Raw genomic sequence first — 20,483 nt, 5'->3', positions numbered from 1 at the left:
CTCGGAGGGAGAATATAGAAGGACTTCTAACTCCAGTTGGAAGGTCGGTTGGGTAGGTACTTAACTTACATTGTTGTAGAGAAAGTGAATTATTGGTTACTGAGAAATTTCCACCGAAAAGTTTGGCCAAAGGGAGCAATCGAGGTAAACAGCATTGCATCTTTTAATGAAACAATTACATTTTCCTTACTCAAATTTCATTTAAATCGGTTGGGAGTTCTACTTGTCTGTGGTCAGTCCTGCTCACATTGATAAGCCCTTTTCATCTTTCTGCTGATTCTATTTCCTAACTGCAATGTTATTTTAATACCATGGCTGCAATTTTCCAGTTGTGCATGTAAATATCTTGTTTTCTAAGAAAAAGGGATTATGTAAAGATCAATTGTCCAGTGTATACAATTCTCCAGTCACAGGTTTATAGAACAAAAGGCAAGAAAACTATGCTTTTAACTTGTGTTTATACAAACTAAGAATAACTGTGCAACTGCTCCTTCGAAGTGCTTACTGATAAATCAGGATGGATAAGCATAGTAATATTCAAGATTTTTAATTCTTCTTCTCCATAAATGTTAAAGTTTCAATGATCATAACATACACACATCAAATTATGATATTATAATAAATCAAGGAATTCAATTATGCTCAAATACAGACTTTAACATTGTGACAACTTAATTCTTTTATTGGGAAGGTGGATTGTGCAGGTTGACTAGAATGGACACCGTCTGCATATAATACTGCATTCAAAATAACAGACTTGAGTTTGAATGCTGTAGATGAACGTGTTTTTTTTTTCTAATACAGGATTTCAAATCTAAATGTTTTACAGACATTTCAAAAGTGTGAAATCACCGTAACAAATAAATAACGAGTGCAAGCAAGTATAAAAAGATTTTCTATCAAATAAATGGGGCTGTAGATCAAAAAATGTTAAAAGATAGTCCCATAATAATTAACAAAATGATGACTTTTTTTTATATTGCCATTTCCTAAAACAAACTGCAATAGCTGTCCAATCTGAAAAGTTAATCATTCAACTGAATGAGATGTGACTGGTAAAAATAAACAGCTCAGTTGTCATCTGCTTCAAGGTTAATGTTGTTTCCAAATTTTGCATAGAGCTGAACTTTAAGATCGGATAACATTTGCTGAATGGCTTCTACACGAGACTGTAAAGCCTGGATCTCTTCTTGAAGACTTTGCTGAAAAATGAAGTTGAGACTCTTGTCAGGGTACAGTTAAGAAATGAAAGTGCCATATTAATTCAAAACCTTCTACATCCATTTACTTGGGGTCACAAAGCAGTGAAGAGAGATTGAGGAGTTATTTCAATATCTTAAACAAAACTGAAGGAGTTAATAATATTGACTGTATTGAGTCACTTTATTACCAAGACAAATAAAATATAATGCTGCCAGTGATAACTGATATGTGGAGTTCCGAGTATGGTGGTAAAGTGGGTCGTCTGACTGTCAGGTAGCACCACCTTCGGCAGGATAATGGTCTCTGTCTATGCATGGAAAATAAGAACCAACAAAACAGATTTGTAGTTACAAACCACATAAACTGGCCTTTGGTCTCTCATGACCTTGCTGAACACCAAATATCCACCTAAACTAATACCATTTACCAGCACTTGGTCAGCGGCCTTTTACGTTTTGGCAACTTAAGTACTCAGCCAGATACTTTTCAAATAGTGTGTGAGAGTAACCACCGGCATCATCTTCTCAGGTAATGCTGTCCAGATTCTATCCATTCGCTGGGTGAAAAATGTCTTCCTCATATCCCCTTTAAATCTCATACACCTTCTACAGGGAAAATCTTACACTATCTACCCTTTTTCCGACCCTCGTAATTATGAATAGTGTTAGTTCAACCTCATCTCCACCACTCTAAGGTAATCAAAGCCAGCCAATACATTCTCTCCTCATAACTGACACTCCTCCATGTTAAGGAACATCCTAGTGAATCTTTCTACATCCTCTCCAGTGCAATTGCCTTCTTCCTATCGTGTGGTGACCCAAACTGTTCTTGGTCCAGCAGTTGTGGCCTAACCTCTCTGTTCTAAAGGGAATACAATGAACCGCAGATGCTGGTTAACAAACAAATACACAAAGTGCTGGAGTAACTTTGCAGGTCAGGCAGCATCTGTGGAGAACATGTTTCCTCTCTTCTTCTTCTTCTTGCATATGACGTACACAGCCTAAAGCTGTAGGACAACTTGTTCTATTTGATCTTATTTGATTGTGCACGCCGGGTTGATTGCATTCGTCGAAACAGGGCGGACCACATGAAGGTTACAATCTTCCACCCCATGTTTCCTGTGAAGACCTTTCTTCAGATTGATTGCGATGAGGGTGTGACGCATTACATTAACAACGTGGAGCTCACGGTCCCTGGTTAGAGACCAACTTCGGGAGCTCCAAGCCGTGGGAGTTTCAACCACCATGAGAGCTTCAATCGCCGGCGGCGGGAGGTTTGATCGCCCCTGACTACGGATGGTTCGACTCCCCCAACCGCGGGCGGAAAAGGAGGAAAGAAGACAAGACATTATTGCCTTACATCACAGTGGGGGAATGGGGAGGAGCCGTTGTGGTTGATGTTTCTGTCAAATTATTAGGTAGTTGTTTGCCTTGTTGCTTTTTTGGTATGACTAAATGGCAAACCAAATTCCTCATATGTTGGCTAATAAATTACGATTATGATAATGATAAAGTTAGAAGAAAGCCCAAGACCACAATAAATTGCAGAGCTGTGGATGCAGCCCAGTCCAGCTTTCTCCCCCTCTGACTACAATCAGTCCCGATGGTATTACAATTTGTCACAGAGGCCAACATTAGAAAATCCTTCAGGTGGGTGAACCTTTGGAAAGCATCTGGACCTGATGGTATACTTGGTCGCATTTTCAAAACCTGTAGGGACCAACTGGTTGGAGTTTTTCTAGACATTTTCAACTTTTTGTTATCGAGGTCTGCGGTTCACACCTGCTTTAAAGGGGCATCAACAATACCAGTGGCTAAGAAGAGCAAGGTGACATGCCCAATGATTACCGACCAGCAGCATTAACATCCGTAGTCATGAAATGCTTTGAAAGGTTGGTTATGGCGCATATCAACTCCTACCTCAACAAGAAGCTGGACCCAGCACAATTTGCCTGTGGCCAGAACAAGCCAACTGAGGATGCAATCTCGCTGGCTCTACACTCTAAATCGGGGAAGGAGTTCTAGTCAGCTCACTGCTATTTATTTGAATGTACCACCTAGCAAACGTGTCTGCCTGCATAACAACTGCAGTAACATTCTAAATTAACAGTGCACAAAGCACTTTGAAAAGTTTAGTTAAAACAAAACATGTACATTTTTCTTGTGTTCATTTTTCCTCTTAGCCCATAATTGAAATTAAACAACTTACTGGCATCCATGTGGTCTAATTTTTTTTAATTATTTTAGAGAATAAAACAAATCTTCAATGCATCCCCTCAATGTTAACTGCACTTGCCTAGTTCAGATTTGTCAGGCCATAAAATTACAGTAATTACATGCAGGTATTTATTTTAACTTCTGTCTAAATACAGTAAGATCCAAGCAGCCAGGGTATTTATTACCTTTGCAGCCTCCAGCATTTCCTGTGTCTCATCCTGGGAGTGACTAATAAATACTTCTCCAATTTGGTACGGCACCAGCACAGCATCTTCATCAAGCATCATGATATCATTGGATGCATCTTCTAAGTTCTGTAGCTGTTTCTAAATTTCATCACATGAAGGAGGATCAATTATATTTTAAAAAGCATGTACGATAATTGCTCATGCTGCAGTACTAAAGGTGTTAATGTATCTCCATAGTAGTTTATTTGCAATAAATTTGGTCCCAAAATGATTAGTTGCCATTTAAGGAAGGCACACCCGATTTTTATTTGCAAACTTACTAACGTGGTGGTAAACAATTAGAAAAATCTTCAGCTCAGGTAGTGCATTTGAATGACCATATTACTAGATAATTACCCCCAAAACATTTATCTCCAAAACAAGCCACCACTTTTATGTGATAAATTCTATGCACAGTCAAAGATGCGTTGAATGATTAACCATGGAATATTTAATCATTTTTTAAACCTAGATGAGAATTGTGATCCTAACCTGGTATAGATGAGGCAGAATCACAGAGGATTGTTTTTTACATAGCACCAACACACGGATTTTTTTATTCCTCCCTATTCATTGCTCAAAAATCACTGTATAGCACCACTGACAACGGAGGCTGGATACAGATGTCAGACAGTGACACTTGCAACCTAGCACCAAGATGAATGATATTCTCGCATGTATATTGGACACTGCCATTTGGTTGCTCGCTTCAATAAAACTCAACATTGCTGTACTATAACCAAAAGTCCAGGCATTGTTGCTCATCTAATACTACCCTTGCCCCCCCCCCCCCCCCCTTTACTGCTAGGCGTGTAGTTAAATATGGAAGATACAAAATTCCCACCTCAACTTCGCGTGTTCTTTTCACTGTAATTTTAATGTTAGCAACCAATGTAATATCATTCACTCTTAAAAATTATCTCAGTTAGTACATTTGTGCCAAATAATAAAGATTCATTTCATGCATACAGGATATTTCAAACATTTTTATTTGTTGAATGGAATGAAAGTTTGCTTTTACCTTTTTCAGTTCTATTTCTTCCCGAAATTCAATGAGCCTGTTATTATTTCTTGCAAATTTGTTAATTTTCTGTTGATCTTCAAAGGTAACATTAACATCTTCTACTGCCTAGAAGCAAAATATATTTCCATGGTTAATTTATACACACATTTCATTTAAACAATGCAGCAGATTTAAGCATCCAGACAACTAGACTGCTTTACACAATATTTAGTGGGGAACATCTGACAAGTTGGATCTCATGGCTAACTAATTAATCAACAAAAGTGTACATTTGCAGAATGCTGGATAGCTTATATCATCCCTCTGTGTTTGTGCTAGTTTGAAACCATATCTAGTAAATGCTCTTCACAATGAGAGTTTAAAAAAACTAAAATTCTTTTTCTTTTTTAATTACTGAAAAACTGGAAAACCAAAAGCTTTCAATATTTCAAGCCTGAGTAACTTCCACATACAATATGCATTGTTTTTACAGAGATTGTTTCTGGTGCGCACAGTGGAATGTCCAATTGCTCACTGCAAATGAAAGGGACAGTTATTGGAAACAGAAAATTTACAGATGATGGAGAAATCCTTAAATCTTGGTCTTGCAGACAGCTAACAGCAACAGTTTCAGCATAGTAATGAAGACAAAAGCAATTGCAACACAATTACAAATAGCTGAAGTATAAATTCAATTGACTATTTCTTATGCAGAGACTAGATTATTTCAGTCAAGATGAGAATGAGGTTTGCAAACTGCACAATTATGTGATGTTTTATGCAAGGTTTTATCTTAGAGAATGTAGAGATGGGTATTCAATAAGTTACAGAATTGTAAACATGACAAATGATAATTCATTATTGCCTAACAACAAAGGAGGCCATTTGGTCATCAATCCATGCTAGTTATCAGAGCAATGCCATCAATCCCATTCCTGAATTTAGTCATTGGGTCATACAGCCCTTCAGACCCACTGAGTTACTCCAGCACTTTGTGTCCCCATTTGCCCGTGTTTGGCTCACTTATTTCCTGTAGCTTATTCTTTCTTAGATGTCCATCAACTCCCCTCGGATACTTCCACCACACCAGCAGCACAAGAGGTAGGTTAAAATAGACGATTAAACTACTAACTAGCATGTCTGTGGCACAGGTAAGAAACCAGAACACCCAGAGGAAACCCACATAGCTGCAAGGAGAATGAATTCCACAGTCAGGATCAAACCTGCATCACTGGTGCTGTGAGATAGCAGCATTACCTGTTGCACCACACTGTCACCCAGAGATTTGGCTAAGCAGTTAAAAATTAAAGCTTTGCCATCTAAATATCAAGCCTTTACGCATCTTATTATAATTTTAATAAGGCCAACCCATGCCACGAAAAGGGTATCACTAGCTAGGAAATTTAGTTTAGAGGTGCAGTGGGGAAACAGGCCCTTCGGCCCACTGAGTCTGTGCTGACCAGCAATTCCCGCACACTAGTACTATCCTACAATATAAACACTAGGGACAGTTTACAAATTTTCACCGTAGCCAAATTAACCTACAAACCTGTATGTCTTTGGAATGTGGGAAGAAACTGGAGCATCTGGGGAAAACCTACGTGGTCACGGGAGAACGTACAAATTCCATACACACGGCACCCATATTCAGGATCAAACCCAGCTCTCTGGTGCTGCAAGGCAGCAACTCTGCCATTGCGCCATCGTGTCACCCCAATATAGACAGCCAGTAATTTTGCGGTTCAAAGGTTCTATCTATATATGCTAAACAGTACTGTGGCACAGCAGTAGAGTTGCTGCCTTACAACTCCAGAGACCCCCCGATCCCGACGAGGGGTGTTCTCTGTACCGAGTTTGTACGTTCCCGTGACCCCGTGGGTTTTCTCCAAGATCTTCGGTTTCCTCCCATACTCCAAAGATGCACAGGTTTGTAGGTTAACTGGCTTGGTATAAATGTAAATTGTCCATAGTGTGTGTAGGATAGTGTTAGTATACAGTGATCGCTGGTCAGCACAGACTTAGTGGGCCGAAGAGCCTGTTTCCGCGCTGTATCTCTAAACCTAAAACCAAAAAAACTAAAACAAAAAGTAAATTCATCATGAAACCTAGTTATTGAAAAAAATTGCACAATTCTAAAACTGAATAATTACCACAAAACAGGAGACTTTTCTAAAAGTTAGACAATGCATTGTGAAAACATTCAATAAGACACAAAATAAATCACTTCTGTAATGGTTATTAACCTAAAATTCTTACAAATGCGGACTTGTCAATACTTCTGAGCCAGTATCAGAGCGATAACATTCAGCACTGCACTCAGAGCCAAGGGCTTACATAAAATTGATCTGGGACTTGGAAATGAAAAATTACATCCCAATTTCCAAGACAGCAGTCTCGGAGAACTATTTGTACCTTGTCTGGTAAAAATGTTCACTTATTGCATCTTGCCAGTGTCAATTTTCTCTTCTCTCCAACTAAACCCCAACCATTATCCACCTCCCCAATCACTTTCCTCCCCATAAATTGTTGAAGCACAAGTTTACAATGTGTGATAGAAACATAGAAAATAGGTGCAGGAGTAGGCCATTCGGCCCTTCGAGCCTGCACCGCCATTCATTATGATCTTGGCTGATCATCCAACTCAGTATCTTGTACCTGTCTTCTCTCCATACCCCCTGATCCCTTTAGCCACAAGAGCCACATCTAACTCCCTCTTAAATATAGCCAATGAACTGGCCTCAACCACCCTCTGTGGCAGAGAATTCCACAGATTCACCACTCTCTGTGTGAAAAAAATGTTCTCATCTCGGTCCTAAAAGACTTCCCCCTTATCCTTAAACTGTGACCCCTTGTTCTGGACTTCCCCAACATCGGAAACAATCTTCCTGCATCTAGCCTGTCCAACCCCTTAAGAATTTTGTACATTTCTATAAGATCCCCCCTCAATCTTCTAAATTCTAGCGAGTACAAGCCGAGTCTATCCAGTCTTTCCAGTGATCCTCTTCACACATCCTGACAGAAAGTGTTACAGCTCTGGTAAGAGCCTGAAGGGAAGTTTATAAGGTAGACCATGCAAAACTTTTATTTTAACTAAAGTAATGATCTAAATGTTGCCTATTCTTGTCTCTGATAAAATTGCATCTGAAGTTGAATCCCATTGAATATATGAATTTCACATTTTTATCCTTTGCTAAGAACAAATTTAAATCAGATATTATTTTAAATCTCTGCCATACTCACTCACAGAACATGGGTAGGCCATTTAGGATTGAGATGAGAAAAAAAGTTTTCACCCAGCGAGTTGTGAATCTGTGGAATTCTCTGCCACAGAAGGCAGTGGAGGTTAATTCACTGGATGTATTCAAGAGAGAGTTGGATATAGCTCTTAGGACTAACAGAATCAAGGAATATGGGGAGAAAGCAGGAATGGGATACTGATTCTGAATGATCAACCATAATCATATTGAATGGCGGTGCTGGCTTGAAAGGCCGAATAGCCTGCTCCTGCAACTATTTCCTATGTTTCTAATAAAACACACATTATTATTAACAAAAGAAAACGACTGGAGGTATCCAGCGGGTCGGGCAGCATTTGTGGAATGAAATGGACAATGTTTTGGGTCAGGACCCTTCAGTGTTGAAGAAGGGTCCAGATTGAAATGTCAGCCATCCATTTCCCTCCACAAATGCTGCCTGATCTGTCGAGTTCCTCTAGCAATTTGATTTTTGCTCAAGATTTTGGATCAGCAGTCTCTTACATCCCCTTTTGTATGTCTGTAGAATATGGCAAGGTGTGTGAATTTAACTTCCCCACATTCGATACATAAAGACAGCTATTTAACCATGCTGTATCAGAAACTCAAATGTCAACTGTAAAATGCAACACTTCATTTTGTATTCCAAGTCAATGAAAGCCATGTCAAACTCATCATATGGTTAATACAATGTTGGAGCAGGTATATTAGGACATACCATTTCCACAACACTATTGAGCTTCATGTTTCTGGGTGTGTGAATGAACAAGACGTCCGAGAGTACATTGAACAACAGGATTGATTGTTAGTGTATCAGTCCAAGTAATGAAATGCAAAAATTAAAATAATGAAGGTTTAATATTGCAATGTTTAAGAAACATTTACACAGGTACATGGAAAGGACAGGTTTAGAGGGATATGCACCAAACACAGGCAGGTGGGACTAGTGTGGATGGGACATGTAGGTCGATGTGAGCAGGTTGGGCCAAAGGGCCTATTTCCACACTGTATGATTCTTTGACTATGACCATATGAAAGTAGAAGTGAATTGTTGAAGTCAACATTGTTAGGATCATGAAAACTAAAGAAATATACACATTTAAAGTTTTTTTTTTTTTAATTCTCCAAGTTATTCCAGCACTTTGTCTTCTTTTGTAAACCAATATCTGCAGTTCCTTGTTTCTATATTTTGACTGCTCCACTGCAAAATCTGCTCAAGGTGTGCCTACTTTGAAGAAATTTGGATTCTGCAGAAGGGTCCCAACACGAAACGTTGATCCGCGGAGTTACTCCATCACTATTTTGCTAAACCAGCATCTGTCGTTCATTGTTTCTTCAATCCACTACCAGGTGGATTGAGATTCCACTGGTTCTTGCTCACCTTATAGGCCAAATTCACTGGCCATCATTAGCAATGGGGTATTACTTAAGGAACAATGCGAATGGTTCATGAGCATGCTATGCATCAATGCAGCAGCTTTGTGTAATTTATGGAAGTTAAGTGCAAGATCCATTTACATGAAATCCCTATCAGCAGGAATTAGAACATATCAGCAGGTCCTTCAGCCCACATCATCTGTGCAGACCATGATGCCAGTTTAAACTAATTCCATCTTCATGCTTATGGTCTACATTCATCCATATTCTGCCTGTTCATATGTCTGACTACATGCCTCTTTCGTGGTCCTATTAGGTTCCACCGTCTCATCTGGTAGCAAGTACCAGGCACCTATGATACTGTGAGAAAATATTGGCCTTGCCAATCTCCTTTCAACTTTCAGGTCCCTTGCTATGCTCTTCACTATTTGACAATTCAACCCGAGGAAAGCGACCCTATCTACCCTATCTATGGCACTTCTTACATACTTCTATCAGCGTCTAATGCTCTAGAGAGAAACATCCAAATTTTCCCAACCTCGCCTAGCGAATACCGACTAATAAAGGCAGCATCCAGGTGAACCTGTCCTGCACCCTCTCCAAAGCCTCCATATCCTTCCTGTAATGTGGCAACCAAAACTGCACATAAACAAAACCTGACCTAATCAAAGTGTTATACAGCTGCACAGTTAATATTCCAGCTGTGCAACTAATGACAGTGAGCTGTACTGAAATGTCATTATTTTTCAACAATATCAGGGCAAGTGGCATTTAAATGCTTCACACCTTTTTCAACAAACGGCAATTTTTGTATGTGGCTGGCTCCTCTTCCATTTACTCATAAAATGCTGAGACTCACATTCCATTTCAGGCTCATCAGCAATTGACACCATGAAGTCCTACTTTAAATTCAACCTCTCACTTCCATCGGCAGCTACTGAGTACAAAACCTGTCATTTTGACAGCACAAATAATTTTTCCACAGCAGATGCTTCATTTAACATTGTAAATGGTTGAATCTGGGGGGAATTGATGGGAATGTGAGAAGATCAAAATGGAATTAGTGTAGGGTTAATGTTACTGGGTTGTTGATGGTTGGTGTGGACTTTCAGGGTTGACTATGACTCTGGCTCTGCGACTACCCAATAATTTGCACCTTTCATTTTGTTTAAATTATTTTTATCATTTACACTGGCACACCATTTACTGTCAACCTACATACTTCTGATTCATTATAGAGCTCCTGGACCTGGAGTCTGCAGACTCCAGGTCCAGATGCCTCTCTACAGCTTAAAAACAAAATGACATCCACTAGTATTGCTAGGAACCTGGTGCTCCTGTAGGAATGAAATGGTGATTTCTCTGCCAAAATACTTAATGTGGAGTCTTCTTCACTGGAATTTACAGAGTCTGCCGAAAACAGCTAGAGTTGGGCAAACAGGGCAGACGATGCAGTTGCTTAGTACTGAGAGGTTGAGCTTGGTGGCCTGATGGGTGGGGGCTAGTAGAATCTGGTCGACATGCTGACAGGCAGCTAGCTGGTTTAGTTTATTGTCACGTGTACCAAGGTACAGTGAAAAGCTTTTTTTGCGTGCTAACTATTCAGTGGAAAAAACAGTTTATATACTGTAACTGACTCCAGAACAATTTGTGTGAATCAGTCACATGGAAAGGCGCTCTTCCCAATGATTGCCTGTCATTATTCACAAAACTTTTCTTCAGTGAATTCTGAGCTACCACCACACCTTTCAGCAATGGCCCAGATTTTGTGGTGATTGCAAGTATGAGATTTTATTGAGTAAATATGGTGGCAACTTCCAGAAAATTCACAAGCACAGTTACATACGGGTATGTGCAAGTTATGATTCAAGTTACCCATCCCTCTACAGCCAGCACCATATCAGCACTTTAGAACTGATATGAACATGTGGTTGCAGTCTTTGCTAATGACATACAGCCAAAAATATAGGGTGTGAAATTTTTGGCTCAATAATTCCAGATTATTGCTAACCTGAAAATTATTTTTTGAAAAGTGGTGAAGACTCAGCTTTTCAGAATCTCTCCCCTCCAATTCCTCCTCTCCTTCCCTCCCTTAAATTACCTTCTCCCCTTTCCCATCCTCCCTCTCATTTATCTCCCCCATTCCCCTTCTCCTGTTATCAGACAACCGAGTGATCCTCTCATAAACTAAGCTTGTGATCACTCTCTCACATCAGGCTGGTTGGTTGCCTCTCCGCTACTAGGGTCCAGATTGTCTCAAAGCGACATTCCCAAGGGGAGGGCAAATAGCCAGAAGGCATTGTGCACGTTGGCACAAAATGACATAGCTAGGAAAAGGGAGGTCCTGTGAAATGAATACAGAGAGTTATGCAAAAGGTTAAAAAGCAGGACCTTCAGAGTAGTGATCTAGTCTTTCCATCACCTTTGGAAACTCAGTGTGAAACACAGTGGTGGAGGTGTTACAATTACAATTCAATTTACAATTACAATTACAATTACAATTACAATTCAATTTATTGTCATTTGGACCCCTTGAGGTCCAAACGAAATGCCGTTTCTGCAGCCATACATTACAAACAAATAGACCCAAGACACAACATATTTTACATAAACATCCATCACATTGCTGTGATGGAAGGCCAAAAAAACTTCTCTCTCCACTGCACTCCCCCCCCCCCCCCCGATGTCAGAGTCAAAGCCCCCGGCGGGCGATGGCGATTGTCCCGTGGCCATTAAAGCCACGCCGGGTGATGCAAGGTCGCGCACCGGGTCTTGATGTTAGAGCCCCCGGCGTGCGCTCGCAAACTCCCGCGGCCATTCCAAGCCGCGCGGGGCGGTGATGTAGGCCCCGCTCCAGGTGCTCTTCAACCCCGCAACTCGGGCGGGAGAAGTCGCCGTTGCGGAAGCCCCTAAAAAGCGGTCTCCCTCCAGGGACCCGCGGGCTCCCGGTGCCGTCCGCCAAACCCGCAGTTGCAGCCACCGAATCTCCGGGGGTCGGGTCGCAGCAGCGTCCACCACAGCTCCACACGCTCTGGACTCGGCCAGCTCCGCGACGGTGAGGTGAGTAGCGGCACCACAGCCCCCGGTCTTCTGTTGTAGGCCACTCCTCGTTGCAGCCCCAACGACAACGGAGACCCGACAAAGAAAAGGTCGGGTCTCCCGTGCAGGGAGAGATTTAAAAAGTTACCCCCACCCCCCCCACACATACCCCAACAAAAATAACAAAAACTACATAAAAACATAAGACATAAAATAATAAAAACGCAGACGGACTGCAGAGGCCGCTGCAGACGAGAGTCGCGCCGCCTACAACTGGGATTTCTTTATGACCTGGGCTCCGGCTGCTGAAGGCACTGGCTCACTTATCTTCATTGATGATACAACTGCTGATGGTAGTAGCGTAATGAATTCTGAAGTGTATAGCCACATCCAATGTGCTGAAGTTTAAACAAATGCCTCAAAACTCATTGGGTGGCAGTTCATTCTACAGCAAGACAATGATCCCAAACAAACAGCTAAGGCAACAAAGCAGTTTTTCAAAGCTAAAAAATTGTCAATTCGTGAGTGGCCAAGTCAATCATTTGATCTGAACCCAATTACGTATGCCTTATTTATGCTGAAGAGAAAACTGAAGGGTATTAGCCCCCAAAATAAGCATAAGCTAAAGATGGCTGCAATACAGGCCTGGCAGAGCATCACCAGAGAAAACACCCAGCAACTGGTGACGTCCATGAATCGCAGACTTCAAGCAGTCATTGCATGCAAAGGATATGTAACAAAATACTAAACATGACTACTTTCATTTACATGACATTGCTGTGTCCCAAACATTATGGTGCCCTGAAATGGCGGAACAATGTATAAACACTGCTGTAATTTCTACATGGTGAAACCAAAATGTATAAAAATGGCCTTTATTAAAATCTGACAATGTGCACTTTAACCACATGTGCTTTTTTCTATTACAAATCTCAAATTGTGAAGTACAGAGGCAAATAAATAAATGATGGGTCTTTGTCCCAAACATTATGGAGGGCACTGTATGGGTGCTACAAATCAATTAGATGTGGGGGTAAAAGAGGACGGCGATTTGCTTTACTGATCATGGCGAATATCATGTCAGTCGTCCAATTTACTGATGGTTCACCCAGTGAGGCTATATGTGAAGAGCTGAGAAATAAAATAACTAGGGGATGATTACCTTGTTTGGTGCGTATTATAGGGCACTAAATAGTCAACAGAATTAGAAGATCAAATAGGCCAAGAGATTGCAGGCAGTTGCAAGACATAAAGTTGTCACAGTGGGGATTTTAACTTTCAACAGTCCCAGGATTTAGACAGGGTGGAATTTGTCAAATGCTTTCAGGAGATATATAGAGGGCCCTATAAGGGAGAAGACAACATTTGATATACTCGTAGGAAATTGGGAAAGGCAAATGACTGGTGTACATCGGCAAACCTTTTGGGACCAGCAAACAAATGTATTAACTTTAAAAGAGTTATGGATAATGATTCAAGGTGGGCCGATGGGACAGTTTCCATGCCGTACGATACCTTTCCTCTCCCTTCCCTCACCCCTCTTTCCCACTCCCCTTCCCCATTCACTCCCTTGTCCTCTCCCTCTTTCCACTCCTGTCTCACTTCATCCCTCTCACTCCCATCTCACCTTCCCCTTCTCCCATATCCCTCACCCACCCTCTCTCAGCACCCTACATCAGGTTGCTGTTCATTGATTTCAGCTCTGCCTTTAACACTGTCATCCCCGCCAGCTTGATCACCAAACTCAGCGGACTTGGCAACCTGGTGTGCCAACTATAACCTCGTCCTCAACTCCAAGAAGACGAAGGAAATTATTGTCGACTTCAGGAAGGTCAGAGGAGGCAGCCATACCCCCATCCATATAAACGGGACTGAGGTGGAGCGCGTCTCCAGCTACAAATTCCTCGGGGTACATATCTCGGAGGATTTGTCCTGGTCCCTCAACACCTCCAAGCTCGTCTAAAAGGCACAGCAGCGCCTTTACTTCCTGAGGAGGCCCAAGAAAGCCCACCTGTCCCCCCAGATCCTGACCAACTTCTACCGCTGTACCATCGAGAGCATCCTGACCACCTGCTTCACGGTATGGTACAGCAGCTGCACTGTTGCGGACAGGAAGGCACTACAACGGGTGGTGAAAACCGCGCAGCACATCATCGGTGCCCCGCTCCCTGCCATGGATGCCCTCCACCGAAAACGGTGTCCGAGACGGGCTGGGAAGACCATTAAAGACCCCTCCCACCCCAAACCATGTTTGCCCTCCTCCCATCAGGGAGGCGGTACAGGAGCCTCAGGTCTCGTACCAGTAGGATGAGGAACAGCTTCTACAATTATACCATCACATTGCTGAACTCGGGAGTCCCGCCGATAGATTTCTCCGGTCCCTCCGTCCCCATTGTTTAATTATTCTGTATTTTTGATTATTCTGTATCTTCTTTTTTTTTAATTTCTATATGCACTACTACTACGGACTGACGCAAAACTGCATTTCGTTGTACCCATACTCAGTATTTGTGCAATGACATTAAAGTTGAATTGAATTGAATTCCCTTTCCCAACCTCTACCCTACCCCATCTCCCACCCAATTACTCCCTATCAACCCTGCTCCTACCTATGCCATTCTCTCTCCCCCTCCATTAACCCCTCATCCTTTCCTCTGCTTCCATCCCTTGCCCCATTCCTCCTTCTTACCCTCTCCACTCCTTTCCCACCCACCACCCTCCCCCACAAGTCTCTTGCCCCCTTTCAGATTCAGATTCAACTTTAATTGTCATTGTCAGTGTACAGTGACAACGAAATGTCCTCTCCTTACCCTTCTCTGCATGCTCGCCTCCCCCACCTCTACCCTCTCCACCACCTCACTCACTTTCTTTCCACCCCCCCCCCCCACACACCACTCACTCTCTCCCCATCTTCCCCTCCTTCCCATCCCCTCCCTACTTTCCCCTGTCTCTTTCCCCACCCCATCCTCCTTCTCTCCCTCCACACACCACACACCCTCCCCGCACGCTCTTCCCTGTCCCTCTCCATTTCCCCCTCTCACACTCCCTCCGGCCCTCTCTTCCTCCCCATCTGCTCCTCACTCCTCCCTCCTCCACCCCATTTCCTGCCTTCCTTCCTTCTCTCCCTCTTCCTTCTCTCCCTCTTCATTCTCTCCCTCTCCCTCTCCCAATCCCTGTCTTCCCCCTCTCTCCCCCCCATCTCTCTCTCTGTCTCTCCCTCCACTCACCGTTTTCTTCATGGTGGCCGCCATTTCCAGACCCCGCCTCTCTCCCGCCTCTCTCCCGCCTCCCCCCTTCACCGCCGCCGCTCCGTCACCGAGGCCCCCACCTCCCGGATCAAACTTCGGATTTTTTTTTTAAAAACTGCCCGACAAAAGCAGACAATGTGCACCGACACCAAGAAGTAAATCAAATGTTAGTTCTCAGTAAATAATGGCACCGTCCATTTAAAGGGATAGCCATTTAAAGGGATTTTATGCCGACATAAAGTACGCCCCCACAGCGCCGCCGCTGGCCACCGTCGGCAATAGCACCGCTGGTTGTCCTCGATCCCTGCTGGTGACCCTCGAGGCACAGGGGACCCTTCAGGAGAACCTCGAGGGGACCCGGAGGCACATGCTAGGGATCCTTGAGCAGAAGTGCCTTGAGACATCGGATGGCTGCAGAGCAGCATTTTAAAAGCATTGCTAAGTAATAATCCCATGTAATAATCAACCAGGAGGGGTCAAGGAAAGAGCGTTCACGTCGCGGCCCTGTTTCAACCAATCTTTCCACCACCACGCACAAGAAGCACAAGAAGCGCAAGACAGACACCATTGTGCAGATGCCGAGAAGTGTGTTCAGCTCTGGCTGAACAACTTCTAATCTTGTGTGTGGACTCGATAAGAAGAAGAAGTTCAACCAGGACACCCAAGTAGCAGAAACATGGGACTGCAGATGCTGGTTTACAAAAAAAAGGGCACAAAGTTTCTCAACAGGTCAGGCAACATCTCTGGAGACTATGGATAGGTGATGATGGGGACGAATCGCACCCTGGCCACTCCCTCTTCTTCCCTTTCCCACCGGGCAAAATGGTATGAAAACACACACATCCAGATTCAGGGACAGTTTCTTCCCAGCTGTTATCTGGCAACTAAACCATCCTACCACAACTAGAGAGCAGTTCTGAACTACTATTGACCTCTTTGGAGGCCCTCGGACTATCTTTGATCGGACTTTCCTGACTTTATCTTGCACTAAACATTATTTCCTTATCATGTATCTGTACTTGTGGATGGCTCGATTGTAATCATGTATTAGAAACATAGAAATAGGTGCAGGAGTAGGCCATTCAGCCCTTCGAGCCTGCACCGCCATTCAATATGATATGGCTGATCATCCAACTCAGTATCATGTACCTGCCTTCTCTCCATACCCCCTGATACCTTTAGCCACAAGGGCCACATCTAACTCCCTCTTAAATATAGCCAATGAACTGGCCTCAACTACCTTCTGTGGCAGAGAATTCCAGAGATTCGCCACTCTCTGTGTGAAAAAATTGTGTGAATTGTCTTTCCACTGACTGCTTAGCATGCAACAAAAGCTTTTCACTGTACCTCAATACACGTGACAACAAACAAAACTAAACATTTCAGGCAGATTGCAGGGCAGGGGAGGGGGTACAAAGGGGGAAGAGGGGCGGTTTAGATTTTAAATTTTCGAGATACAGCGTGGAAATAGGCCCTATGGCCCACCAAGTCCACACTGACCAGTCATTACCCTGTGCAATAGCACTATTCTGCTGATGATCATTTTACAATTTTTACAGAAACCAATTAACCTACAAACCTGTACGTCTTTGGAGCGTGGGAGGAAACCGGAGCACCCAGAGAAAACCCACACGATCACAAGGAGAACGTACAAACTCCGTACAAACACCTGGGCCTCTGGTGCTGTAAGACAGCGACAGAACTACACCATTGTGCCACTCCTTTTGATAATTACATGGTTGGAACAATGACCAGAGATTTAAACAGAAGTTGTGAGAAAAAAGGATTGAAAATTTATGATTAGTGAAGTCTGAGAAAGGAATGTAGATGGAGGGGGAAAGGAGAAATTGGTGCCAGTCCAAGTGGAGACATGGGTGTGGAAAAAAGGGAGGGGGAGGAGGAGGGGGAGGAGGAGGGGGGGGGGGATGAGGGGGGGGGGGGATGAGGGGGGGGGAGGGATGAGGGGGGGGGGTTAAGGAAGAGAAAAGTGAGGGGTGGTTAGAGGTTACCTAAAATTGGAGAATTCAATGTTCCTACCATTGGGGTATAAGCTAACCAAGCAGAATCCAGTTGGCATGTGGCCTCACTCTGGAAATGGAGGAGGCCAAGGACAGACAGGTCAATTTGAGAATAGGAAGGGGAGTTAAAATGGTTAGCAACCAGGAGATCAGGTAGGACTTGGCAGACCGAATGCTAGTGTTCCGTGAAACAGTCGCCGAGTCTGCGTTTGGCTTTGCTGATGTACAAGAGGCCACATTGGGAACACCAGATGCAGTAGATGAGGTTAGAGGAGGTGCATACAAACCTCTGTCTCACTTGGAAGGACTGCTGGGATCTCAAATTGGCCTGGATATCATTTTGAGCAAGAATTGTAACATTTACAAATGTTACATTTGATGAGCCGCTATGTGCCATGACCTTGTAGTGAAGATCGGCCAGGTGTTGACGAAATGTAAGTGACCTGTCCAGCTTTATGCCGAGGTAAGTGGGTGTTTGTTGGAAGTCCAAGTGCCTGTTGTTAACGAAAACAGCTAGCTCACGCTTAGCTTCCTTGTTGTTTAGATGGAATGCTGTTGACACTGTTTTGCCTTCGCTCAGCTTTAGATGCCACTGTCGTAGGTATACTGCCAAAGTCCCCATGCATTGACTCAAGGTGCTTTCAATTGTCTACCAGTCTTTGTGTCTCATCACGATGGCTAGATCGTCAGCATGCCCATATTTTCCAGCGATGGTCTCTGGGAGGTCATGGATGTACATCGGCTCCCCTCAAGGCTGTGTGCTCAGCCCGCTGCTGTTCACACTGCTCACACATGACTGCGCTGCCAGATTCAGGGACAACAGGATTATTAAATTCGCAGATGACACCACAGTGGTGGGACATCATCAGTGGAGAGGATGAAACAATGTACAGGGAGGAAGTGAAACACCTAGTGGACTTGTGCGGCAACAACAACTTGGAATTAAACATAGACAAAACCAAGGAGATGATTGTCGACTTCAGGAGGTCACAACCCAAACACACACCCCTCAACATCAGTGGCACCACGGTGGAGAGAGTGGAGAACATAAAGTTCCTCAGAGTGCAGATCACAGACAGTCTCACCTGGTCCAGGAACAACACTGGGATTGTCAAACGGGCCCATCAGCGACTGCACTACCTGAGAAAACTCAAACAGGCTTCACTCCCCACCAACATCCCCAGCACTTTCTACAGGGGCACGGTGGAGTCTGTGCTCATGTACTGCATCAACATGTGGTACTCCAACTGAAACTGCTCAGACAGGAAGGCTCTGCAGAGGGTAGTGAGGGGAGCAGAGAGGATCATTGGCATCTCCCTACCCTCTGTACAAGATCTGTTCCAGAGCCGCTGCCTGAAAAAAGCACTGAGCTTAGCAAAGGACACACTGCACCCCCTCCACCCACACCTGGATCTCCTGCCATCAGGCAAGAGATACCGCAGCATCAAAGCCCGGACAACCAGACTGCTAAACAGCTTCCTTCCACAGGCTGTGAGGCTGCAAAACAGTCACTCCACCTGATTCTGCTGCTTTTTTTTTTGCACGGACACTTTAATAATAAACTCTGGCACTGGCCACTTAAATCAGCTGCCCTGGACTGCTATGACTGTTTATACTTGTATTTTAATGTTGTTGCCTTTTACCTGCACTTTTTTACTATTCCTACTGTTTTTATCAGGGACAAAGTTAGGCTGTTAAATTATTGTTAAATCTAAGATGGCCTATTCCTATGACAGTTCATGTTGCTTCACATCAAATCATTCTGCTAATCCTTTGTATCTAATTTGGCAAGGATCACCACAATGCCTAATGTGCTCCATTTAATATTTTAAATTTCATTACATCTATTAAACTTTTTTGATTTGATGAACACTAACTCTCTTTTGGGTGTGTATTTTATTGAATTGATAGCACGCAGTATATTAAAGTTATGCTCTTATGGTGGCACAGTGGCACAGCTGGTAGAGCTGCTGCTCAAATGCCAGAGACTTTGGATCGATCCAGACCTCGAGTGTAGTCTGGAATTTACGTCTTTATGTGACCGTGTCGGTTTCCTTTAGGTTTTCTGGTTTCCTCCCACATTCCAAAGATGTGCAGGTTTGGAGAATAATTGGCCTCTATAAATTAACTAGAGAGCGTAGGGATGACAAAATGGGATAACATAGAACTTGTGTGAATGGGATCGATGGCGTGAACTAGTTGGGCCGAAAGGCCTGATTCCATGCTGTATCTCTGAAACTAAACTAAAACTTTAAATAAGCATCACTCAATTGCTTGGAGTGGTCATATTAACTGAAAATTGCAGCAGCACACACACAAACCACAATCTGCATTTTAATTCGGCATTAAAACTCTGTTGGGAATCATGGTAAAATGATTTGTTTAAAAAAAAAAATTTGGGGAGATACATCACAGAAGCAGGCCCTTCAGCCCAACGAGTCTGCGTTGACCAGCGATCCCCTTACACTAGCACTGTCCTACATACTAGGGACAATTTACAATTTTTATTGAAGCCAAATTAACCTACAAACTTGTCCATCTTTGGAATGTGGGAGGAAACCGAAGCATCCGGAGAAAACGCAAGCAGTCACAGGGAGAATGTACTGTACAATTTCCATATATATAGTACCTATGGTCAGGATCGAACTTCAGTCTCTGGTGCTGTTAAGCAGCAACTCTACTGCTGCACCACCATGCCGCCCTGGTGCCAACTCTGAGGAATGAACTCAGGACCATCAGATTATGAGACTGATACGTTTTCCTTCTAATCTCATTTGGACTTTGTGCTGTTAGTTTGAGCAGAAGCCCTCAGTAGAGTGATAAATTTGCTCAATGACCAATCCATGCATATCAAGAATATTAACTTTATTTTAAAATGCAGCTGCAATTAGTCTCAAT

General features: G+C 43.2%; 1 protein-coding gene across 1 annotated transcript; it reads right to left on the bottom strand.

The window, feature by feature from the left end:
• Nucleotides 1-531: 531 nt before the first annotated feature.
• Nucleotides 532-15,709, bottom strand: pfdn4 (prefoldin subunit 4). The gene is made up of 4 exons (XM_033041576.1): nt 15,547-15,709; nt 4,668-4,775; nt 3,605-3,745; nt 532-1,202 (listed from the first exon to the last, which is right to left on the bottom strand). Exons 1-4 carry the CDS (start codon nt 15,568-15,570, stop codon nt 1,071-1,073), a joined length of 405 nt encoding a protein of 134 aa, XP_032897467.1. The 5' UTR covers nt 15,571-15,709; the 3' UTR covers nt 532-1,070.
• Between the last annotated feature and the right edge of the window lie 4,774 nt (nt 15,710-20,483).

This window comes from Amblyraja radiata, chromosome 23, assembly GCF_010909765.2.
Source record: "Amblyraja radiata isolate CabotCenter1 chromosome 23, sAmbRad1.1.pri, whole genome shotgun sequence".
NCBI lineage: Eukaryota > Metazoa > Chordata > Chondrichthyes > Rajiformes > Rajidae > Amblyraja > Amblyraja radiata.
This window is presented reverse-complemented; position numbering and strand designations above follow the sequence as displayed.